The sequence below is a fragment of the Trichoplusia ni genome, chromosome 22 (assembly GCF_003590095.1).
Source record: "Trichoplusia ni isolate ovarian cell line Hi5 chromosome 22, tn1, whole genome shotgun sequence".
NCBI classification, from domain to species: Eukaryota; Metazoa; Arthropoda; class Insecta; order Lepidoptera; family Noctuidae; genus Trichoplusia; species Trichoplusia ni.
In genome coordinates this window covers 4,170,326-4,196,292 of record NC_039499.1, presented here as the reverse complement: position 1 = coordinate 4,196,292, position 25,967 = coordinate 4,170,326, and the positions used below count along the sequence as shown (strand labels likewise).

The following is a 25,967-nucleotide window of genomic DNA, read 5'->3' as shown; positions in this document are numbered from 1 at the left end:
TAAATCATGCTTCAGTGAGGCCTCAAAAGTTTGGCAATGATCATGACCATGAGTTCTTTTTCGCAAACTTTGTAGATCTAAAAATACTTGCAAAGACTCCGTTCACAATGGCTGTATTAAAGGTAGATTAAAAAAATCTAGATACTCATTTATAAAAATTGAAAACTTTGAAGTTTATCAATTTCATTCCGTCTAAAAAGATAAGTAATCAAATCTAAAAACCTATATTTTTAAGAAAAACAAAGAACCCATAAACAATTTACTTTGCTCGTAGTTTGTTGCACGTAATCTTTATTTACAATTTCACAAAAACATATTTCAGTAACTTTATTTCGTACGTTCAATATTTTATGAAGTATGTAAACGTTTCATGAAAAGGTAATCTAAGAAAAAGTGTTCTCAACACTTGTTGTGATGTTGTTTGTGTAATATTATCGTTGACAGTTTCATTTCGAATGGCGATATGCCTGTCGTAAAATACCAGGAAATGCTATGATTCAACATCGCTGTGGTTTCAACAACAGTGACCAATGAGTTATGTCTTGTGTGTATTATTTTCAGTTGTTAGTAGCGACCGAGTCGCTGCAGACGTAAGTTATCAGTGAAAGTTAGTAAAATGTCGCGGGGGTAATTCGAGCAACCTGGGAAAATAATACCAAAACAATGGTTCCTGCGCCGAGTTGTCCGTTTACGTGGGACTACTGGACGTCCTCGCCGTCGGACGTCGTAGAGCTCACGTGCCTGCTGCCGAACTCTGTTTACATTCCTCTGAAGATTAGTTGGGATGCTACTCTTCAGGATGTCAAAGAGGTTAGTGACAGGAAAGGAACACCCTCGCGTGACTCACACCTCTCGCCGACTATATTTTGATTGCATTTTTGGAAAGTGGGTCAAAGTATTGAGTAACATGTTTACAGATACATTTGTTAGGTACATTTAGAAAGTAGTTTGCATTGTTTACAGTACAATACATATTTTTTATCATGTAGGTGGTTTGATATTTTGTTCTCAATAATAAAACCGGCAGTTTCCTGTTAAAGAATTGGTCCTATAGTAAAAAAAACAATAATGATGTTGTTATTTTTAATTTGACATGAATTAGATTCTGAATTGTACACACTTGCCTTACTTGCTTTTCTTTTATTTTATCATGTTGTGAGATAAATGTTCGAAATTATTTTTATGATTATGACCTGAATAATACTGAATATACATTTGATCTTCATTTTGATAAATAAATGTTTACTTTCCCGAATTGATCCAAACTGTTTAGTAGAAATAATTCTGTGGGATTATCACCATAATGAACTATACTTTTGAAATTAAAAGTTTTTCGAGATGTTTTTTTTACCACTTTTTTTTTGTAAAATCATTTAATTTTATGTTAGCCCCATGTTCTTTCTACCCGTAGTCCAGTTGTTACAACTACATACTCTTTGCAGGACATTTGGTACCGGGCGGCCAACTATCCCCTATTTGGGATGTTGCATGAGATGTCCAGCTATGTTTTCCAATTCGTCAACTCTCTTGCGGTACCGGAGGAGGTTGACGATGAGAACAAGCGCATCCGTGACATCAAACCAGTATGCGGTGTTCTTATGATTGTGAAGAGGTCGTTTGAAAGACCTGGAGAGCAATTACTAAACACTCATATAAGTCATTTAATTGGAAAACGTGAGTACTGTACTATGTGAAAATAGTAAAATGTTATTGAGTTTTGGATGTACTTCCTTGTTTATGAAAGTTGTTATAGATGGTGATGTTCATTTCCTCAAAATTTGGGGAAAATTCCTACATGACATACCATTACAATTAATCAATGTAAATTATAATTTAGATCTTGTAATGTCATGATCACTGTTTTATGTAAATTCTGGTGAACGTATTATTGGTGCATACCTTACCAATAAGGTAATGTCTAATAATACTATAATTAAGATTTAACTACACGGTAGTGATTGTTGAACGATGATAAATAATTAAAAAGAATTCTTAAAATTCTGAAATATAGATTTTTCCAGGCCCAATTTGAAAAAATACTCATATGTGAAGGTCAAAGTGATTATTTTTCAAGAAATTTTAAAATTCGACTTCTAATTTCATCTAAGTTTCGAATATAACTAAACTTATCAATATTAATATGTAACATTACGTTTTATGAATGAACAATGAACCCATCAGGTTATCGACCTCTTGAATACATATGTATTTCATTTCGGTTATGTTTTGTGCCCTAAACCACTGATTATACAATTGTTTATTGTACTTTGAATTGATAAGACCAATTGTTACATCACTAAATTCATTCATTTACTGATTTGTTCGTTCGGAAACAATGTATCGCAAATTGGTTTAGCGAAATACAAATGTTAGCAACAATGAGAAAGTGAATAGAAGATATCGAATTTAGGATACGCTATAAAATCTAATTAAGTTTCTGATAATACACTGTTTAAATCATTACAAACTATCTTATTGAGTTGCCTCTTTTTTCGTCCATATTCTGAAAACGGTGAAATCATTTTTCTGTTTAACATTTCCACATTTAAATTTATTGTATTTTCTCTAGGTCTAAATGAATTCGACAACATTCGAAGTTCGGAGGTCAACGACTTTCGGGTGCGAATGCGTTACCTAGCCGAGGAGAGTCTTATAAAGCGAGCACAGAGCAACTGGCTGGAGCGGTTGCGGTATCAGTGCCCACCGAGGCTGGCGGACCAGCCGGATATACCGACCACGCTGAAGAGCCACCTCAACCAACACTGCTTCATACTTGTCACCAAATTCGCGAACACTGAGGTAAGAGATATTACTTACATTGTGACTCTTGAACATCTTTGACAGTTGTTACAGGTAGTCAGAAGCTAGAAAGTCGGACAACAACTCTGACTAAAAGATATCATGTTAGAAAGTCTGATTTAGGGTATCATACAGCCCAGGTAACTCAGTTGAGGAGGTCACACAAGCACCGGCTAGGTAAAACACTGATACTCAACTGCATCCTGTTAGACTGGAGGCAGATACATCGTATCAGATGACAAGGCAAGAGCTTTAAAAACAGACTTAAATCTCTATTTGAAGTAAAAAGTAATGTATAATGGGATGTTTTAATTCATGTAGCTGGGTCTACTTTGGGAAGTATGTTGCCATTCAGTATTCGAAAAATTATTAATATTCACTGCAATCTCAATGATCGACATGAATGACCCATAGGAACCAACATTATTTGTTATTGAAGTTTGCATTGCCTCGTGTATGAAAGCTCTCAGACCTACTTAGAAATATCCATGTTATTACGAACGGTACATAATCCAGGAATGTCATTAAATCGAAAGAATGTTGTGACTATACCAGACACTCGCATTTTCCACGTGTTTATGTAATTTGAAGTTACAAGGTGTATGCAATACGAGAACGATTGCGAAATGTTTACGATACATCAGACACAGTTGTATGGTATTGCTAACTTGTCCATTGCTAGTGATATTTCATACGTATTTTCTTGCACGCGATTCGCTCGCTGAGGGGAGTAGTAGTCTCTTCATACTTACTAACTTGAGTATAACTAACTTTACAGCTCTAGACAGAGAGAGATGGAGGAAGGGTAGAGTGGCCTTAACCCTTCTGTGGGACAGATACATCTAGAAATAAAAGGAAAACACTTAATACGAATGTTTCCTACACCACAGTAATAAAAATGAGCCTATCATTAATAAATTTTGTTTCTTGTAACTCGTTGTGCATATTTTGAATGTTTTATCTGCATAAATCTAAAGGTTTTATGGTACAGTTGGGTGGTCTTTGTCACATTAATTCAATGATAAATTTGCGATTGGCGCCACACATCCACATTAATTGGGAATCTATTTTTTGCGTCAGTCTTTAGAGTAATGATGTTTTTGATCAGTACCTTTTTTCCTTCCCTGCGGGGATAAAGACTAAAAAAACTACATGTTTCGCAAAATCTATGTTAATTTGACAGACATATTGATTTAAAGAAATTTATAGCACTTAAAATAGCAGACTAAACCCGGAAATATCTTAAAAACAAAACACAAGAATACTATGTAATGTGAATTTATTATTTAAACACACAAACACATTGACCTAAAAATCCGATATCAACCGAGAATTCGTTCTGAAAAACTAGATTCGGCGGAAGAAACTGATCAGCTGTGGTCCTATAAATACACTAGACTAGTCTAGACATGATAACTGTCGCCGCCTTGTGTAACTGCCAATGACAATGAAATTTACTGGTGTTTTCACATTTCCTACCGCACATTTTTATATTTTATTTCCCTTGACAAAAACTATATCATAAATTTAATGGACCAGTCGCACATTTGACAGTTTTATTAGATGAAATCTTAAGGTATAATTTGTCTGTATAACATTCCGTCTAGCAATTTGAAAAGAAAGAATGTTTCGTTTCGTTTGTGTTTTTGAGTTGAATATTCATTCAATCATTTTTATGAACGAGTAGATTAGTAAACAAGAACGCTGAGCTAAATAAAACTTATCTAGGATTATGTATTGAAACAAATTTTACGAAAAGGTCAATAAATGAAAGCCACAGTATCTTTTTTAATACATACTATAATGTTATAGAAACATAAAACTATTAAAACATAAACCTTTTAAAACATAAATAATAATAAATGTGCGTTGAGAATTCTATGGTAAACTTAATTATCCTACTAAGCAAAGACCGACTGACACACATTTTATTAATAACTAACAAAATAATGTAAATTAACTCTAAGATGTAACTAAACGTCTATCTAAAAGTGTGTGCCTCTTAAAATCAAGCTTCATGAACTGTAGTTGGTGACACTGACATGGAGTCACATGTCCTTGAACAGTCAGCTTTCGGCCACTTACAGTAATATCCTATTCGTTGAAAGTTAAAGGCCAGCGTCAACACCCACTATAAGGTTGAAATAATTGCGTGCTCTTATACTAAGCTCTTAAAACAGGGTTGTTTAAATTGTGGGAGAGCGAGACAGACGACTGCACTTCGCATAGCTACGTCTCGCTTCAACAACAGCTCATTAAGTCCACATTTAAGCAGTTAATCTTCATGGACTGTTTCCTCTTCATGTTCTTCCTCAATCTCTTCCTCATCCTTTTCTCCCTCTTCGATCCATTGCGTCATCATTTCCTTAGCTTCATCTCTGAAATATGAAACAAATTAAGCAGTAACATCTATGTTAAAAAAGACATACGAAGATTTAGATTCTCTATTATTAGATTATTTACGTTTCTACAAGAGAACTAGGAATAAATATGATGTTTTGTATATTAATCGACCAAAATATTGTTGATATGGGTCAGGCTATAGGTTGCTATAGCTACGCGACATTTTGTTACCGTTTCGCTTACCTATTACTTTTTGTGGTCTATTCTAATTTTCAACAATATAATTGCGATATTTCACTATATTAGTTACCTTTCTTCCGGGGATACAGGATCCTTATTAATCCGCTTAAGACGAGGTAAGGCTGCCAGCGTCTCTATCCTTATATCAGGGTCTTCTTCTTCATCAGCGCCGTCCGCACCTTCCTCGCCCGGACCCCCCATATACGGACACCCTCTCATATTCAGAGTCTCTAACGCGGGTAGAACCTTGTAAAAAGTCATGGTTATTTAAACATCATTTTGCTTAAGCGATGAATAAAACGGGAACTTACCCTCAATTTCTTGACCTGTTTTAGTGTTGTCACCTTACAATTGCGCAGGTTAATATACGTCAGCTTTTTAAGCCCTTCATCAAAACCGTTCAGCAGTTTTATAGGATTGTTTCGCACATGAAGAATTCTCAAGTTTACTAATTTCTCTAAGCCGACCAAACTTGTTATTTTGTTTCCAGCTAGGTATAAACTGTCCAAATTGGGAAGATCGAAACCAGTGATTTCTGTTATTTCATTGTATCGGAGATCTATAACTTTCAATTGAAACAGGCCGTACGGAAAGGCGACTTTTTGTATTTTGTTGTAACCAATTTCTATAGTACTAATTTGATCTTGATATATATCAGAAACCGAGCTTATTTGATTATGGTTCATTACGATCACTTGGAGGTACTTCATTCTTTTCAATGCTGCTGAAGTAATTCTGTTTTTGTCTGCTTGTAAAAATATTAAACATGGTAGCTCACTGACGGCTTGCAAGGCCTTATTATCTAAATAGTTTTCGGATACATCTAAGAACATAAGATGTGTGAAGAATTTGACGCTGACAATGTCTGTTAGTTTCATTGCCGTTAGGGTCGCCTTCAGATATGTATATCTGTAAAATTATGAAACTATTTCAAAATTCGGCGTAATATATTTCTGTTTCCCGATCAGATATTAAAAAAACTCGTTAATTTTTCTTTAAATGGGGTTTTATGATATTTTAAGGTGTATCTTGTTGTTATTTAGACTGTTAGTCATAGTTGTATCATCGAGGTGTATTTGTATAGCGTATAGCGTAAGGCCTGCCTTACCCGTCTCCTTCTGCCGTTTTCCCGAGCATACTGAGCCGGACGCTGATCTCCGACCTCTTGAGAACCCTTTCAGGAATAACTTCACTTTCCGGTGCCTCCTCAGCTTCCTGCTCATGTTCCTCCTCAGCTTTAGGCTCTTCATCGTCATAAACTAGATTGAAATGAGATTTCAACATATTGAAGCTCTATTTAAAACATTCGAAAAATTAATGACTATAATACGTCCAAACGTCACATTGACAAAATATAATGTTTTAATTTTTTGTTCAGATGAAATCGGTTTCGAAATGAGGTTTTGTTAACAAGTTTTTCGGACGTCATAGTGTATACGTGTGGGTTTAATGATGGTTAATAACCGCGGAAAATTATAACTATTAAAATGATAAATTATTATTAATCTCTTTTACTTTATTATATGAATCACCTAGTTATAAAAATAGCTTCTATTTAATCAATCGCTAATATTTCAACAACACGTTGAAATACTAAGAATAATCAGTTTAGATTCAGAAAATTGTAGGATTTCAAGACAAAGCGTAACTTATAAAGAGAGAGAGAAAAAATAAAAATGAAAGTTAAAATTTTCTTATCCCATTACCTTCTTTAGAATAACGCAAACATAATATTCAGTTAGAAAGTTTTATAGACTTTATAGAAAAATAAAATTCCAGTTAGAGCTTAGTAACTTAAGACACATTTGTCAAAAAACAATTAACAAAAATTTTAAAATTTGTTCCCCAGGTATCATTCTCATCAAGCGTCCCGGCAACACGGACGCCGCTACAGCACATCGAAGTAATACTGCTAAAGCTTGCAAACTCCTTGAATATGCGAGGGGAGCACGCTCAGAACTACGTCCTGAAGGTATGCGGCCGCGAGGAGTACCTGTTCGGCGACTACCCGCTGATACAGTTCCTGTACATCCAAGAGATGCTGTCCACGGACGGTGTGCCGCAAGTCATGACTGTCAGCATGGATAAACTGCCGCTGACGCGTGAGTTGGTGTTCTGTATTGAATTTTTTTCCTTGTCTTTCGAGTTTGCGTGCGCTATTGTAGAGAAGGCCTACCACTTGTGTGTTGGCCTACCAATGGGGAAGAGCGATGTAGCTATGTCGTGTAAAACGCTGTCTCGTTTTCACTAGTGGGTCAGTTAGCTTTCTTTATGAAAAAAATTTACTGATGTCCGGTGAATTTTGAAGAAAGTCCCTCCGTGCTCCTAAATATTTTCCAAATTAATTAACATATTAACAAACACACAGTGAGCCGAGACCTACCCTACTACCCTTACTGCCTGCCGGAGCGTAGACGCCTCACCTCGGAGCACTCCAACACGATGCGCCGCAAGAAGAACGAGTCCTCGTGGAACATACAGAAGGACTACTCGTGCGTCGTGCAGAGCGTCAGCAAGCTGAACGTCGACCCCGGGAATGTTGTTTCGGTGAGTGAAGTGCTGACTGTCAGTAAGTGACTTTATCATACTCTTATTTATTACTTCAATGACAGATGATTTAAACAAGAGTTGTAGATTGGATTATTTAAATTGGAGTGTCATTGGTGTTGTATTTAAACAGGCCTTGGTGATTTTTGATATACTACGTTTGGATGCGGAAATTAACAAATACGTTCAACAATAGCGATCGATTCTAAAATGTAAAAGGCTCAAAAAAACATGTCATCAGCTAAATTATTATTCAGAAATTTCTTATTGTTTTTCTTGGAACATAACTTTCAATCAATAAAATTGACAAATTGTACCAGGTTGTATGTCAAGCCGGTATCTTCCACGGCGGCAAGCCGCTCTGCGAGACGCAGAAGACTCGCGCGGCCGTGATCTCTAAGGACGGCGTGGCGCAGTGGGACCAGGAACTCACCTTCCCCATCCAGGTCTGCAACCTGCCGCGCATGGCCAGGGTCTGCTTCGGCGTCTACGAGATCACCAAGAGCAAGAGCAAGAGGAGAGGGAAAGACTCAAATAAGGTAAACTTTCATAACATAGGAGGTTCGACAATCTGTATTTTTTTTAAATGTAACATGTCGTTTTTGATCGAAGGTTACCAGTGTGGTGACATAAATAGATTTGTCAGCTCTAAGTTCTTTCCTGCCGGGGTAGCGGGATTGTCCGAAAGAGTTACCGTGGTCCCCGGTACATGAAAGCAAAGGTTGGAACATGGGTGGACTTTGCCGGTAGAATCTGACATTCCCCTCCGCTCAAGCCAAAGCGATAGAAGTCATTTAATGACTTCCCATCCGGGAAAAAAAAGCTTCAAGCTCAAGTTCTCTCACAACTCTCAGAAGTATAATAATATTCCGTGTAATAACTGTGTGTACGATGGCAGGAGGGTGTAAACAGACTGACGTGGGCGAACACGATGATCTTCGACTACAAGGAGCAGCTGCGCACGGACGGCGTGACGCTGTCGATGTGGACGCACGTGGCGGACGACACGCAGGGGGACGACCTCGTGCTGCACCCGCTCGGGACCGTCGTGTCCAACCCCAACACCGACTCCTGCGCCGCGCTGCAGGTCAAGTTTTCCAAGTGAGTAGCAGACCACGCACTAACGATTGCAAAAAGGAGGAGGTTCCAATTCGTCTGAATATTTTTTTTGTTTGTTATCCGAGCACTGGATGATTCGATTCTGTTGATTCTTTCTTCATTTAACTTGAAATACCTGTTATTCGGGCCCATAAATGTTGGTTTATTTTTTTATTTTTTCTTTGTAGTCAGATGTGTGTATTTGTTGTTAAAACCATGTTATGTTACACAATCATGATGGCCTTACAATAAAACAGTCGTTCGACTGGCCACCTCAGATGGTCTGACGGTCACGAAACACCATCATATTAAATAAGGTAGCAAAAGTTAAAGGTTGATTACCGAGATTAAGAATTTTAGCTAAAACGTAATGTTTAGGAATTTTTCAGTATGATGGCTCGGAGCTGTTTCAAAACTCGGTATTATCTTGCGCTAATAATATTTCTAACGTATGTTTTAATTTCCAGCTACGATTGCCAATACCCAGTGCTATTTCCAAAAGACGAGACAATAAAAGACTACTCGGATAACATTGAAAACGTGTCGCCCGACGTGATGGAGAGGCTAAGCAGAGACTACGAGAGACTGAGGGCTACTGCGGAGAAGGATCCTATGTATGAAATGCACGAACAGGAGAAGAAAGATATTTGGGCTTCGAGGTAATGACGTTGATTTATTTACTTTCGAATAGAATATGATCATTTTAAGAGTTGTGTTATAAGTTGTGTTAAGTTCTTAAATTTTTGTATTATCAAGAATGAACAAACAAGCTTTAGATTTTTACACATTTTGTGTTAATTTAAAGATAGCTTGGAATTTATTTTAAATAATCTAACTTAAAAGACATGTGAAAACCAGGAAGTTTAGATTTAAATACTTTTGAAATAAATACTTTTTGATTGTTGGTTTTAAAATAAGGCTGTGAATCTTGACCATTCCATTGTTATAAGCTCTTTCTGAGATTCAAACTCCTATTTCATACTCAATAATATCTTAGTGTGATGGAAGAGCTCGATTCTATCAAAGAGCAATAATTGTGTATGTGGTCCCCGCTAAGCAGCAGAGTGTTACAGAGAGCGGTTCCGCCTGGAGGCGCCCGAGCTGCTGCCGAAGCTGCTGTCGTGCGTGGAGTGGGGCGAGCGCGGCGAGGCGGCCGGCGTGCGGCGGCTGCTGGCCGCCTGGCCGCTGCTGCGCGTCGAGAGCGCGCTCGAGCTGCTGGACTACGCCTACACAGACTCCGCCGTCAGGAGCTTCGCCGTCAAGTGCCTCGGCAAGATCAGGTGGGCTTCATGCGACGAACTTGGTGTGATGACAAATCGCAAAAGATAAAGAGGTCCGAAAGGGAGAGGCCTTTGCCCATGAGATCAAAACAGGAAATATAAAAAGAAATGGCAAGCTATAAACCTGCCATGTTGCTTTCATTGAATTAACAACGCATAAAATATTTGAACTCCGCCGTAATGGATCAGTGGAAAAATGATAATATGCTATGGTTTTACGCACTCCTATTCTTGAAATGAATTTTTTTATATGAAAACGTACAATAAATAATTGTCAATGAAATATTTACAGTGACAACGATCTCTTACTCTACTTACTACAACTGGTTCAAGCTTTGAAACACGAATCGTATCTCATGTGCGACCTCTCAGTGTTCCTACTAAAGAGAGCCTTCAAGAACATGACCATCGGACACAATCTATTTTGGCATTTGAGGTAAGTGTTAATACAAGTTTCAAGTTCTATCGTAACTATAAAATTAAAGTTTTGTACCCGTAACAGAAGAAGGAAACCAGCGTTAATTTATTTTAGATATTTCGTTAATGTTTATAGCATTACTTGGAAGTGTTTGTTATCAACCTAGTACCTAGTCCTTAGTTTAGAAAACTTCGCCACTTAGAATTAAATCCTTGTGCGGCCGAGATTTTCACAAACCCTCAAGTCACGCACAAAGACACTCCTTACAAATGAGTTATCCGGCAGGTCTGAGATGCACGTCCCGTCGGTGTCGGTCCGCTTCGGGCTGCTGCTGGAGGCCTACTGCCGCGGCTGCCAGGATCACATCAACAGCCTCACCAGGCAGATCACCTGTCTCGACAAACTTAAATGTAAGTACCACTTGTAAAAGTGTAAAGTAAAATGAGTGAAATTACTGAAGTTACAGCACTTGTGAAATTTATTGGAAGGATAGGAAGTGATTATTGAGTTTTATACATCGTTGAAGGAAAAGAAATAAGAATAAAATCATTTGAATTTTACTTCCAATATTCTTTTCATTTTTATTTAATTTATTTACAGATATTTAAGGGGGAGGGGAGGGGGTAAAATATAAAAATGCCCTTACTATTGGTTATTTTTTATTCCCCAATTTAATACTAATTATTTTGTCGTAGGGGCCAGCCAATGTGTCCGGAAGAAGAAAGAAATAAAACAAGCTCGAGCCGCTCTCATCCAACATCTACAAGAGCAGCACTGTGTTGAGACGCTGTGCGACTTTGTGTCGCCGCTAAATCCTAGCTTTGTTTGCAAGAGGATCAAGTGAGTTACCACTAAGATGATATTATGTGCTATGAAAAGAAATGACCTTAACTTTTAGTTAATTTTACATTTCATTTTTTTCTGTATAACATCATCATCAGCCCATATTCATCCACTGCTTAGACATAGGCCTCCCCAATTCCGTATATAAATTCAGAAAATGTGTCAATTCATTTTAGACAATGAACATTTTTGTTGTATGCAATCTTCGTCTCTTTTTAGACACTTGTCACTTGTCGTATTGTGTATAATTTTTAAATTTAAAATACATAGGAAAAACTCCCAATAACAGTGACTTGGAATCAAACTTAATTTAGCAGATTGTATTTTTCTTAACTAATTTCGTTATCTAACCATCTTCTTCTTCACAGACCGGACGCCTGCCGCGTGATGGACAGCAAGATGCGTCCCCTGATGCTGGACTTCGAGAACGTGGACCCGACCGGCTCCGACATCCGCATCATACTGAAGATCGGCGACGATCTACGCCAGGACATGTTCACGCTGCAGATGTTGAGGATCATGGACAGGCTGTGGAAGAAACATGGATATGACTTTAGGTATGTATTAACTACTCGTGTACTTTCTCAATCGATTGACATTTGAAAGTAAACTTCTGTTAGATCGTTTTGTGTAAGAAAGTATTGTCTCAATAAATATCATTATAAAATACTGCAAAGGGTTTACTCATGCGTATTTATCGGGATTGCCCGACTAGTTTTGGACCCAACCGAGTCTTTAATCTTGAGCTGACGCGGTTAATATCACTTAATTTTTCCTTTTTTTATCCTAGAAGGATATATATTAGGTTTATATTTTAGTTTTTGCTTTGGGAAACACGCTTTGATTGCGCCGGTATTAACTGTCCCATATTGGCCGTTGTTGTTTTCCAAACAGGTTTTTTGTCGTATCTTCATTAAATATGTAAGTTTTATAACTGCACTAACTATAACATAGCAACAAATCATTTCTTGCCAATTTTGTTTGTTCATCAAATGAAAATATTTCACTTTCCAGATTGAACCCGTATAACTGCATATCAATGGAGTACGCGGTGGGCATGATCGAGGTGGTGGAGGACGCGGAGACAGTCGCCAACATACAGAAGCAGAGCGCGCTCTTCAACGCGGCCTCCACCATCAACAAGTCTACGTTATTACGTGAGTATTGAACGCATGGTATGAAATTAATAGATTAGCTCTTTTCTGGGGCCGGTAAAATGTTGATATTATCGACTCGGTGATAAGTTCATTGAGGAAGTAAGACGCCGCTACGCACAGTGTTTTGTTACGTCTCGCTTCCTCTGTATCAATAGTGAAGTCAATAAGTCTTTGCGTAAATATATAAATAGTAAATAATTTGTATTTCCTTTTTATTATTGTGAAGTGTGGGTTTTGTTGCCATCCGATGTATAAAAATCTCGCGTTACAGTTTTTGTTATGGTGCCCTTTGATATTTTGATAACTCTAAAATAGCCTATGCTACGGTTTACATCCCTGAGTGATAAACTGGCTCTTTCAAAAACTTTCAAAACCTCACAACAAAACCGTCGTTACTTGCTTTTTATCCATGAACATTCTAAAAAACAACATTACGAAACACAGAATGGCTACGCAAGAACACAGAAAACAACGAGGCGGCGTTCAACAAGGCCATCGACGAGTTCACGATGAGCTGCGCGGGATACTGCGTCGCTACGTACGTGCTCGGGATCGCGGACAGACATCCCGACAATATCATGGTGAAGAAGAGCGGACAGGTGAGATATAACCTACAAATTGTTTATTTATTTATTTGGGAAATCAAACGTCTTGATAGTATTTTAGATTCTTTGATTTCCGTAAATTAATTATAACACTGTTTCTTTAATTATTCATGCGTCGTCTTTCTGATCGTCTTCCGCCGTTCCTTCTTTACCCTTCTCTCTCACACTATCCCGCTCTCACTCAGTTTACCACCTTGATACCTAGTCCTTTCATCTCCTACACTTATTTGTTATACCAACAGCATAACATACATTAAGTACAAATCAAAACAGGAATAACATCATATCTCGTACGCATGCCTATTATAGGTACACACAGCATTCGCAATATAGGTTGTTGAATTTTTAATATCATTAGCATCATAAGAGCTATGTAAATACGTGTGATCACTTTTTTTGTTTTGTTTATCGTGTTGAGGAAAGTCTTAGTTCTTAGTTGAGTCTTGGACTCATAAAGTTATATCGCGAGATTTTGTATTCAACCGACTTCAATATGCAGAATGGTTTGTGGGCATTTTTTAATAAATTTTTTACCTTTTATCTTCGGACTGTATGACAGTTTTTATAGCTGTTATTCAGTCACATAAAGAAATCAAGTTTAGGTTTTTTTTTATTTGAGGTTGTTTTGTTGTTCAAACAATGTTATAAAGCTCCATTTACTATTCAATTTACAATAAAGATAAAACTCCTCTGAAATTTCATTTTAGTCTTAAGGAGTTTATGAAAATAATGAATATAATATTATTTTAAAATCCAATCGAAAGCCCTATATTAAGCTAAGCTACACTACATTCATCCTTTTTTTCTCACAGCTATTCCACATAGACTTCGGTCACTTCTTGGGCCACTTCAAGCAGAAGTACGGGTTCAAGCGCGAGCGCGTGCCCTTCGTGTTGACGCACGACTTCATACACGTCATCAACAAGGGCCAGAAGGGATCCGGAGAGAACCTACCTATAGACTTCAAAATATTCAGAGAGCACTGTGAAACCGTAAGTAGACTGCATCATACTCTATTTACGTTGTATATGGTCGTTTGATATATTTTCTATACGAAAGCTGTCAAAACGTCAAACATATTCGTCAGATAAAAGTTATCTGGTGAAAAATCGGCCCTTAAAAACAAAAATCTTTGACCACTTTCCTAGAAATTAACAACGACACCGTTTAACAATTAAAATAACAATTGAGTTTATTGATGCTCCCTCCCTCATAGAACTTTATTCAAAAGTACTTATTTATTTTATAACTGATACAACCGTCTTTACATACCACAGGCTTTCAAGATCCTCCGCAAGCACGGCCACCTGATCCTGTCACTATTCTCCATGATGATCTCAACTGGTCTGCCCGAGCTCAGCTCCGAGAAGGATCTGCAGTATCTACGTGAAACATTGGTAAGGACAAACTGGCTGTCTGATAATATATATCAGACAGCCAGTTTGATATATATCAGTAGCAACTGAGGAAAATATCAATTTCTGTGGTCAGTAGCTGCTAGCTGCGCTGCTATGCAAGTATATATATCTATGTACATATAAAAAAAAAATGGAATGGACAGCGAGCGCCATCTATCGTATTTTTATGTTTTATGGAACCTTACACGAAGAAAAAAGTCCTTTGAGCGGGAAATGTAATGAAATACCTAATTTATTCTGCTTGCAGGGTATATCATCTTAAAATGCGAGTAATGTGTATTGTATAATCTAATGCAGATTAGTTCATTGGAATCGATAATGCAGTTAGCATAAGGTTTAAACTCACAAAAAAAAAACATTGAAAAAATATAAAAAACAAATCAGTTGCATATTTAATTAAATAATAGGGAGTCGTCTTAATAGGAAAACTAAGTGATTTAGTCTAACCATGCCACTTTTTATAGGTAATGGATTTAAGCGAAGAGAAAGCAATGGAGCACTTCCGTCAGAAGTTCACAGAAGCTATGAAGAACTCGTGGACGACGTCATTCAACTGGGCCTTCCACAACTTCGACAAGAACAACTGACAGTGACCCGTGAGCCGGCGGCTCAAGCGACAGCCGTCCAAGCACACGCCGCAGACGTTGTAGGTACCACACACTTTACCGCTACAACAGTCATTACTCGCCCATGTGTAAATAAGGCGGTAATATCTAAGTAAAGTCTTTTCAGTGGTTATCAATGTCTCAAGTGACGAGTAACCAAATACTTCGCAATTTAGTTCTAAGACGCGCTTAACTCATACCTCTCCTCAAGGATACATTTAAGCACGTCTTACAGTTAAGTTGCGTATCAGTATTTAGGCGTAAGTTCACTAATTAATTATAAGGTCTATTATAGAACGTCATGGCGTACGTAAGTTGCGAAGCTTTGCGGTTTGCTTGACATAAAAAAAATGTCGATCATACAAGGCCATCAAAAAGTCATTACACAGTATAATCAGTTCATTTTACCATTAATTAGTGTACATTTTTTGAGGTTTTTAATGAACAGATTGTGCTATCGATTTATTAATTACAGTTGTTAATGAACATTAGTCATGCCTTATTGATCAGTAGTATAATATTATAAAATGTTATACAATTTTATATCAAGACGATTCGATATTACGTTATCCGAGATATGGGTTTGTAATAATAACCAATACCTTGTATACCGAGCGAGTGACAATCTACTTATATAGGGTTTGATTGAATACTTAACTCAATTTTGTGATGCTCTTAACTCTATATTAATTCATTCAGATATCATGTGAATAAATAGACTTAAGAACATCTTGGAATTAAGTTTTGTTTTGTATAGCGTTAATATAAATTCGCCAGAGAGTTGAAAAATACTGCTGATATTGCCTTGATACAAAAACATGTAATACCTCAGTTCTTTAGATTGTAAGCGTTTACGTCTCAGGGTCTAGTTTCCTGATTGATTATAATCATATAATATTATAATTACATTATAATTATATGTAAATCTTCCGCAGTCAAATAGTCATGTCTTCCCGATTGTAGCTTAGTTTTACGATATATTATAATAAATGTATACAGGGTGACTGGTTAAACAAGGGTTGTATTTTAATTACATAATTTAAATTAAAGATTAATATAAAAAACGAGGAGAAATGGGAGGGTTGAATAATAGGATCTCCATTTTCATAAAAATACATCAAGACGACAACGTCATTGTTAAAGCGCCCTAAAAATATATATTTAGTGTGATATAGATCCTTTTTTGTAATCGGACAAGGACAGGACGTTTTTTCCGTCATTTTATGAACCAATAGATGGAAAATGAAGAATTAAATAAACTTTGGATTGGTGTCCCTTGTTCAACCAATCGCCTTCCAGTCACTCGCTCCTCATAATGTCTACAGTGAACCTGCTTCTTACTGACACCAACGTACGTTCGAAACGGCCATCGCTCGCAATCATCGCGCACTCTGTACGTAGGAACGGATTTAGTATCGGGTTGGTCCCGTTCACATGGGTTATGTTGCGAAATAAGAAACCAAATGCATTTGTTGATGTAGATAAACCTGCCTTTGTCTATAAAACTAGAGGAAAATAAAAGATATGGTCTTTTAACTACTACAACAGCCCATCAGACAAAATCTTAAATATTCTCAGCGCGGCTAAATTTTTTATGCTAGCCCATTATTATTTGTGCTAAAAAGAACAAACTTATGATTTGTGTAAGCTACACTTGAATTTTAGGGAAATTGGCATATATTATTCGAAAAAAGATTGTATTTATGGTGATACCTTGCCTGTTGGTGTAAAGCTAAAAGCTTGAAAGCGATATGATCCACCAGAGCTAGGCGCTACCGCCGGGCAAAACAAGCGCAAAAGAGGTTTTATGAACTGATAGAATCATATCATCCTTATGAACGAATTGCGAATTGTCAGTCACTTCAAGATACTTAGGTCTCATGCTAGTTTTGTCACAATCAACTGAAATGTAGAGACAAATACACCTAAACATCACTCAACAAAGTGACATTCTTGAATACGCCTGATAGAAGTTTGAAAAATCAGCTGGTTTCAAGTCACATGTGAACGGGACGTGGTTGTCCAAAGACTGATAGTGTTTATGTAGAGTGGTGTACAGTACGCGAGCTTACGCGATGGCCACTGCCTAGTATAGTTATGCGATACCTTTAGACCATGATATTGTGTCGACACGTCTAGAACCCTTAGCACATTTTAATGTACAGTTGTCAATACAATGTTGTGACTAACACGGATAATAACATAAAAATTGCAGTTTTTTAAGGTGTTGCAATAACCAAGCGACAGCAATTGACATCACTTATTGCTATCAAATTGCTAATTTGTTATATGCTATCGAAAAACGCGTTAGCGATTTGACAGCAATATTTTTTCGAATGTTGTTATTGCTTTGATCTAGCAAAACACGAAATAATGCCCACGGTAATAAAATCTACTCGGAATGTCGTTTTAACGATGACTCAACTACAAATCACTTTAATTACAATATTACGACGGTATATATGAAAAAAGCGAAACTCAACCTTACTGCTCTAACATTAAAGGTTTAAATTAATTGGATGTAACAGTCAACTAGGGTCACAGGAAAGAAAACAGGGGTGTGGTTAAGTAGACAAATTATGACTTCTAGACGATTCGAAGAACACCTGCAACTTGTAAGACACAATGCATTTCTAAAATGTATCGGTTTGACTTAGACTTGTGCCGAGACATATGATGACGTCACACAATATACGTATGTTATCATTAATGAGAAAGTTAGACTTAAAACAAAAAAAAAACATTAGAATTACTTTATGTGTGACGTCATTACGTCTACGGCCCCAGACGGTTTTAAGGTGTGCGGCGGCGGATTTGGCTGTGATATAACCGCGCTGCGTATGCGCATATAGGTAAAGAAATTGCTTTTATTATTATTTTTGAAAGTTAATATAAGACGATATGAATTACTTAAACGTCAAACTAGGCATTTATGTTTGATAGTTAAGGTAGGGTTACATAACGATGTTATTCTAACTTATTCTTTGAATAGTATTCGGGAGGGTTGATAGCTGCTCACTTAGCATTATTGGCTTTATTTAAATTTCTATATAACTTATAATCTTTGTATAGAACGGATATATCTGCCTATAAAAAAAACTAGAATAAATCATTTAGATGTTAATAACATTTGTATTTACTATTTAGTTTTGTTAGTTGTTAGAATTCGGATCAAAATTGTTTTACTCTTTAGGCTAAGGCATGCGTATACTAGATAATTGTAAAGGTGTATGAAGGGCAGGAGAGAGTAGGACACGCCGCCGCATCCCTACAACCCTCTGTAACACACACATAGGCACTTTTATAATGCACGGTATTCTAGAAGCTAATGTAGGGCTATTGGAAGTGAGACCAAATGTAGGTATCCACCAGATCTGGAAACCGCACCCAGAAAACATGAGTTTCACTTTCAGAAACAATTGTATGAAATTTCGGATGTGTGCGGTTTTCTGGTAGGACGAATTAAGGTAATGGGGTGTGAATAGAGAGAGGTAATAGTGAGTGAAAAGGACGGAGTGGTTTGGAATAGTTAAATGAGTTTAGGGAATAATTGTATACAATATACAGCCGATACTAAAGTAGATAAGGTCATGTGCATGTTGGTTTTGTATTGTACTTGGAGAAAGGAAAATATCGTGCATTTACAAAGTGGACACATCATAATGTTAGGCGAATTGCTCTCACTCTAAGCATAGATGTAATTAGTAAAACATAAACATAGACCCACATCAAAGCGATCATACTCTTTTTACCGAGTTCTAATCGAGTAAAATTTAAATCGATTATCGATATCGAACCCCGAAAAGAGTGTCGTCGCTACTCGAAAATAGTTTAAATCATAGGCTTAGCAGTATTATATTGTTCATATTCGTAATCAGAATAAATTGCTTTTAAGTTTTTTGTATAACTTCGCGCTACCTCAAGCTGTGTGTTGAACAGTTGCCTCGTTAAAATCATAAAACCATCGGAATACTCTAGGTACTAGTTGAGTGTGTGCGCAAAAAATAGAGAACATGGTCATGGTGACATTGTCTAGAGAATATGGGCCTGTAAGCACAAGTATCGAAAAATTATTTGTTGAAGTTCCGTCACTTGATTTTACAGTTGGCTTATAAACTAATTCGGTTGACAAATAACGATGAACCCTAGATCATTGGTTGAATAGTACTGTTCATGGATCTAGATGTCTGCAATGTATGCGTTTTCACATTAAATATCGTCAACCTTGAATGAACAACCGAGTTACGAAAAAGTCCGATGGTAGGTTTGAAAACAATTGGCACTTGAAAAGTTCTAGTGAAATATACACGATCGAAGTCGATTGATGGAATGAATATGCCTTATCAATGTAGTTAAGTTGCTGTTGTGAACGGTTTTAGCGAATTTCGAGAAATGTAACTACCGCTAGATTGATTAAAATAAAAATGTGTAAGTCGTAAAAATATCATCTGATTACAAGCATAGGATATCAATGTATTACAGAAACATACTAAAAACATGACTCAGAAAAGTAAACATTATAGAACGGTAATACGAAAATAGTTCAACATATAAAATCTTCCGTACTGACATGTCAGGTCATGCATTTCAGTCAAAACCATATTTACGAAAATGGTTTTAATTTCTAATTTTCTGTAGCATGCTAAAGCTTATTGGCATGGTAACTCGTTTATCCTGAATCAATAGTGATAACATCTTTGGCATTTAATATTTAATTCCATCTAGCATATCAGAATTTTAAAGTGGTATAATCGATATTATCTATACATACATAATGTTCATGTAATTAGGCAGATCAAGAATATCTAAACTTACTTGGAAAAAAATATATAATACACCATCAAATAACATCTATATCCGTAGTTCAATACATAACCACAAAAACAAATTAATATCAAAAATATAATATGTATTCACTAGAATAAAATTACGAATTGAAGTCTAGCACACAGTTTTATGATATACGGAATTCTTAATCAATACATTTTAATATTCACGATGCAATATAGACTGGTCTTGGTCATAAAAATATTACCGTTTATGGTTATCTCATAATTATGAAAGACGTAAAAGCGAATGATTATATACCGGCTTGTACAATGAACTCTTAAGATAGGTCTGTGGGAATTGTGAGTGTGAGACAGCGCTATATACTGTATATAGCGGCGTCTTGCTTCCACCACGCTCACATTTCTATTTGCAGAGCCCGATGTTGAAAATCAAAGTTAGTATCAATTTAAATCTTACCTAGTTCAAGTCGTTAAAATTTGTTCGTTGATATTAACTTAATAGGCAGATACCCGCTGTTACGCATATAAAATAGATTTAAATCAAAATGTTATCAAATATAATCGAACATTAGATACCAATACATTCTTAGTCTATAATGTTATACATGTCAGTGGTAATCAAATATACATAGTCTTAACATTTAGTCTACAGTGCAGTCACAGCTCTTGAAGTAGGTCTGTCGCTATTGTGAAAGAGATAGCGCTCTACACAGCGACTATCGGCATCTCGCTTTCACAACGCCAACAGTCCTGTTTAGAGCTAACAGACGCGCAGATAAGTCATTTCATAGGTTTATAATAAGGAATAGGAAATAAACGCTCTTGAATCGCTGACAATATGAAACGAAAGTATCGAGCAAATAGTCGATTTGTACAATATTCCTTTTCAAGGTATCCCTCCATTTGGTGGTTTTAGATATCTCTGTATTTAGTTTCATTTCTAGCAAGTATTAGGAACTATTTGTTTCCTGGATAATATTTTTGTTTATCACTTATCAACCCATAACTTCTTTCTGGGTTTCGAACCATCGGTTATCTTAGTAACAACTACTTTTTGCCAGTTTCCTCTGCATCTAAGGTACATGTTGATTGAGGTATATTATGGAAAATGTACGGTTCCAACACTTACAGACACTTACTTGGAACAATGTTTAATGAATTGAAATTACAATTTCACATGCTCGTTCCATAATTTTTTATAATTAAAAGTCGATACAATAATTATATGCCTTGCTACTAGGGAAGAATAAAGCACTTAGCTATATTGTCAATTAATCTCTCAGTGATAGCGTGATCAGATTCACGAACTGCCTTCGAAAATCCAGATTAACTCTCTTTATCTAGCATGAAATACCGCCGTTGCCTTTTTAGTACAATTTGCTACATACATATAAGGGTCTAACATTCTGACCCCGAATTTCTCATACTGCAAAGTCAAATACTGAAAAAAATGCCAAGCTATGCTTAAATTCAGCTTGTAATAAGCCTCAATCGAATGGAGGATTTCAATGGAAATCTTATCTTCGTAAAAAACAAAAGACAAATTTAATTACTGTTGCCTTTTAAATACTAGACATATCGTAATTGAGCCATTCAATAGTTTTAGATAGCCGAGTAATAATAAAATTATGCCGTGAACGTTCGAACGACGTATTTTGTTACATACACCATGCTTTGACCATGAACTGTCAATTGGATATAATTCGCCGTGATATCTCATGTCACTTAAACGGATAAGCTAACTTGCGTTTGAATTAACGTTTACGCAAAATACATTCGAAGTTCATAGGTTAATACCAAAATAAATAATATTTGCGTGGCTTTTGCTGCAACGATTGTTACGTGATGATATTGTACTAGACACAGTTGTTGCCATTTAGTTCAGGTCTGCCACTGCCTTCTAAAGTATGGTTGTTGCAGATGTTGAAGCGAGACGGCGTTCTACACAGTGTAAGCTATCTTGCTCCCACAACTACAAGTCTTTATGAGGTGGTCTAGGGCTCCAGATCTGTATAATCCGTGATCCGTGACGCGCGAGGAGAAACTCGATGTATCGCGGTTGTGACACCGATCTCCAGAATCGAATGAACGAATCATTTTATTATTAGGTCAATTTGACGCGATGAAACTCATTGTCCTCAAATGTTGTATTTGTCCATCTGGGTTTAAACATGCAAAATATGGTTTTACAGAAGTACTGTCAAAGACAAAGTTAGTTTCATTTGTGGTCTTTCTTCTTTACGTACGTGAATTAAATATTAGTCAAAGTGCTTAATGAATACTTTTTTATTAATTAAGCGAAATTAAATAATCACAATAATACTAGTATTTTGGTTAATATAAGTACTTTCGGACTAATCATCGTCATAATAATTAAACATCACTTTAATTATCCAACTTCTGCTACTAAGTAATTGTGGTTTCTTAGGTTTACGCGAATGTTAGACATTGAAATGAAACTACTTTTACGGATTTTATCGCGTACTATGTAATTGTCTCGAAATTACTAGATGGTTAACGACTGTGTCTACAACAAAGAAAAATACAAATGGTTTTTGAAATGTTGATCGATACACAATTACTCACACTTAAAGCTTATGTGTAATTAAAAACTCCAATTACAGCAAATATATGCATAAAGGCCAAAATAAATCCATCTGTCTGTCTGCCACAGTTTTAGCTTACATTAACTAAAAGAAATGTCACATACATTTGTACATTAGTACAATAATGGTATTGTGTATATGAACCAACATTCACGCCAGTAAAACCACAAGCGAAATCTAGTAACATAAAACCAACTGTTCCAATTACTTATACATGTATGCGTGTATCGATCAGCCCAATTAGGAACAGCGTCTATGTATAAGAACGGTAATCCATACACTGCCAATAAGTGAACAGTAGACTGATCGCCTTCTCATTAGTTAGCAATAGTTTATACGAATGTATCGCGTATATAAGATACACGAACTCTGTTATTATTGCTAGGAGAGATAGTATTGTTTATGTAAAGTTTGGATGAGGAAATTGTATCATGTTGGGGTATGGAGTAACTTTGCTTGCGATGCGTAAGGCAATTTCTCGATTTGGCTGACTCTTTTCACAAGATTTGATGAGGGCGGTCTTAGGGGATTCTTCTGTATACCCAGGGCCGAATCAACCATCTCGGGGCCCCTAGGCATGATGCTGGCTCTTGCCCATCTGATCGCCACAACCGTTTTGGGTAACACAATATCCAATAGTTAGACTGGTTGTCGGGCAACTGATAAACATAAGACGCTTTGTGTAGATAACTGCCAGCAACTTTTAGTATTTCGGGCAATATTGGAATTCTTCCGAATTTTCCTGTTTAAACAAGTCATATCAATATCTAAAAAGTATCATTGTGTGGCCATAACACGACACTGACAGAAATTGCTGAAAAACACCAGCAGATTGCCTTTAAAAAAACTATCAATATTAAACCTTTAAACAGTTTTTGGGAGCTAAATGTATATACTTAGTTTAATTATTAAACTTTTCACCCAGTGAAATATCCATTTGATACGATGATGCAGTTTCCTCATGTATAAAGTATAGTTCCATAAGCTAATTGCCATGAAAGTGCTTAATATAAAGCCTTTCGTTAGAAACAGTAGCTTCCCATGCCGAGTGTGAACGTTATCGTGTTATAATAATGGTTTCTTAGATGTAATAGTCACAGTAATTATATAATGGACATTATCAAAGATGGGGACTAGAATATCTCTTGACTTTTGGGCCGTTGATGCATGGGATATGACATGGTCCAGTTACCCTGGACTTTATGGACACGCAAGTTGGTTCCGTCGAGTTCAATGCGTGAACAAAAGCAAGTATGGTTAGGAGTGGTGTGTAGACGAAGATCTGTCTCGTGTGTGACTGGTCTTACATCTAAAACTTCGGAAGATGTTTTCAGCATGCTATAGTCTTTGTTAAATATTAGTATAGTTGAGAATAAATTGTATTTGTTATCGAATTGGTTTAATATTTACAGGCAATCGTTATGTCCCCATCTATCCGTACCGGGATAATAAGACAGAAAATGCAGTTTTGCGTTAACAACCAGGATATTTGAATAACTAAGTTTTTTGTTTGATTATTCCGGTCAATACACACCTACATAATATTGTATTTAGGATAAACAAATAATAGACTAATTATAAACGCAGCTGATAATAAATAGAGATTTCTCTGATTATAATTTATTATATACTAGATTAATACTTCAGAAATAAATTAATAACAATATAATTTATTTCATGAAAGACAAGCAAACTCACTTTGGATATATTCTTGCTCTGTATGAAGCGGTTTGTGTCATCGTCATCCCATATAAAATATGTATGATAACTATGTATGGCCCATGGTATACCGTGTATGTTAATGCTTCCTATGTAGTGCTAAATATCAACTAGGTTTAATTAATTGTAAAGGTATCGTTGCGCGAGGGGCAAAATTCTATACAATGTATAATTACTACTTAGAAATTGTATTTTTTAGTTTTAAGTTTTAAAAGCTTATTTTGTAATAAGCAGAATGAGAATATCAAAGCAGTGAAAATATGATGTTCGTCTTTAAGTTCGAGTGTTGACATTTAGTTGTCAGCGGCCAGCAGTCGCCTCGCATCGCGCAACGTCACAATACATTTTTAATTTACACAAGTTCCGTTTGTGCAATGTAAATAATAACGTCTTATTTATGAGTGATAATGAGGACATTGTCAGGAGCGCTGTAGTATGTGTAAAGCGTAAATGAATGTTTGAATTATGTTTTTATTGTATTATGCACGATGGAGATGTGTTCGGTCGTTGTGATACTGATGCCGCCCGCCCCGCGGGAGCCACCAGTATAGAGTTATCACCAAATATTATTGAAGGAATAAGTGTTAGAGGATCGTCATCGAGTTTAATATTAAATAATACAAACATTAATTAGCCATATTCCTAATTGTTATAGTTAAGTATCACGATACATCTCAAGTCTACATACAATAGTTCCTTTGTCATGTGTCATTTTGTAATCGTACTACTAACGAAATGTGTAATAGATTCGTTTATTGTATAAAGTAATTTACTGAAAAAAATATTTGCATCTATCTCAAATGTCATTTTATAGAATAAATTAAAATTATTATATTACGCTTATCTGTTTGTGTTATTTATCTCTTTGTTTGTTTTGCTGGAGGTTAAGAAAAGCTCGGACGCGCCTAAAGTATGGTAAGTTTTACTTTTGCATATTATTATATTTCTATTCCAGTAATAGTACTAGCTAGGCCTTTGTGATTTAGTTTAAACCAAATAAAAGCGGTACATTGCCAGGCCCGTACATTTACTCTACATTATGACAGGTCGAAGTATGTTAAAACGTCTTATTGTTACATTACGATGTAATAATGAAGATGTGTCAGGCTAGCATTACGTGCAAGGAAACCGGTTCAAGTAAAAAATTAGACCCTGACCTATGCTGTTTAAAAATGTGTAGGTACCTGTAGATAGACAATTCTTAGTTTGTCAAGGTGCTTATAAAACTAAAAGAAGTTCTTATTTACCAAATAACATTGTATTTTATTTACTTTTACTTTCCTCCGTATCTTTACGAGAACTCCGTAGGTTCAGATCAACAAACGTGTAATGGTTACGTGTAAATAAACGTAGTTATCATTATGTTAATAAGATTGCACGTGTTGACGAAAATTCAAGTCTTGAAGGATGCACAGACCCGAGATAGACAGGCCAAACAGTCTTAATGTCCGCGAGACATGATTAGTCAATAGAGCGGTCTTCAGTTAGTTGTCTGCCCG

The 25,967-nt window shown here is 36.2% G+C and overlaps 2 protein-coding genes across 2 annotated transcripts; one reads left to right on the top strand and one right to left on the bottom strand.

Moving 5' to 3' along the window:
- Positions 1 to 231: 231 nt before the first annotated feature.
- Positions 232 to 25,311, top strand: LOC113504471 (phosphatidylinositol 4,5-bisphosphate 3-kinase catalytic subunit delta isoform). Its single transcript, XM_026886773.1, has 19 exons — positions 232 to 378; positions 562 to 810; positions 1,443 to 1,674; positions 2,570 to 2,799; positions 7,232 to 7,484; positions 7,751 to 7,929; positions 8,250 to 8,468; positions 8,828 to 9,030; positions 9,495 to 9,686; positions 10,101 to 10,307; positions 10,600 to 10,743; positions 11,011 to 11,135; positions 11,421 to 11,565; positions 11,937 to 12,125; positions 12,583 to 12,725; positions 13,170 to 13,324; positions 14,143 to 14,322; positions 14,608 to 14,727; positions 15,213 to 25,311. Exons 2-19 carry the CDS (start codon positions 664 to 666, stop codon positions 15,333 to 15,335), a joined length of 3,186 nt encoding a protein of 1,061 aa, XP_026742574.1. The 5' UTR covers positions 232 to 378; positions 562 to 663; the 3' UTR covers positions 15,336 to 25,311.
- On the bottom strand, positions 4,998 to 7,202 carry LOC113504473 (leucine-rich repeat-containing protein 23-like). The gene is made up of 4 exons (XM_026886775.1): positions 6,491 to 7,202; positions 5,694 to 6,291; positions 5,453 to 5,628; positions 4,998 to 5,177 (listed from the first exon to the last, which is right to left on the bottom strand). Exons 1-4 carry the CDS (start codon positions 6,664 to 6,666, stop codon positions 5,075 to 5,077), a joined length of 1,053 nt encoding a protein of 350 aa, XP_026742576.1. The 5' UTR covers positions 6,667 to 7,202; the 3' UTR covers positions 4,998 to 5,074.
- Positions 25,312 to 25,967: the final 656 nt, after the last annotated feature.

Bases quoted from the DNA above. Each gene is read 5' to 3' on its own strand.
- LOC113504471 (XM_026886773.1), top strand. From the start codon at position 664: ATGGTTCCTGCGCCGAGTTGTCCGTTTACGTGGGACTACTGGACGTCC. The intron at 9,031-9,494 runs GTGAGTAGCAGA...TTTAATTTCCAG, and splicing joins CTGCAGGTCAAGTTTTCCAA to CTACGATTGCCAATACCCAG. The intron at 12,726-13,169 runs GTGAGTATTGAA...TACGAAACACAG, and splicing joins CAACAAGTCTACGTTATTAC to AATGGCTACGCAAGAACACA.
- LOC113504473 (XM_026886775.1), bottom strand. From the start codon at position 6,666: ATGTTGAAATCTCATTTCAATCTAGTTTATGACGATGAAGAGCCTAAA. The intron at 6,292-6,490 runs GTAAGGCAGGCC...ATAATTTTACAG, and splicing joins AAAACGGCAGAAGGAGACGG to ATATACATATCTGAAGGCGA. The intron at 5,629-5,693 runs GTAAGTTCCCGT...ACTTTTTACAAG, and splicing joins AACAGGTCAAGAAATTGAGG to GTTCTACCCGCGTTAGAGAC.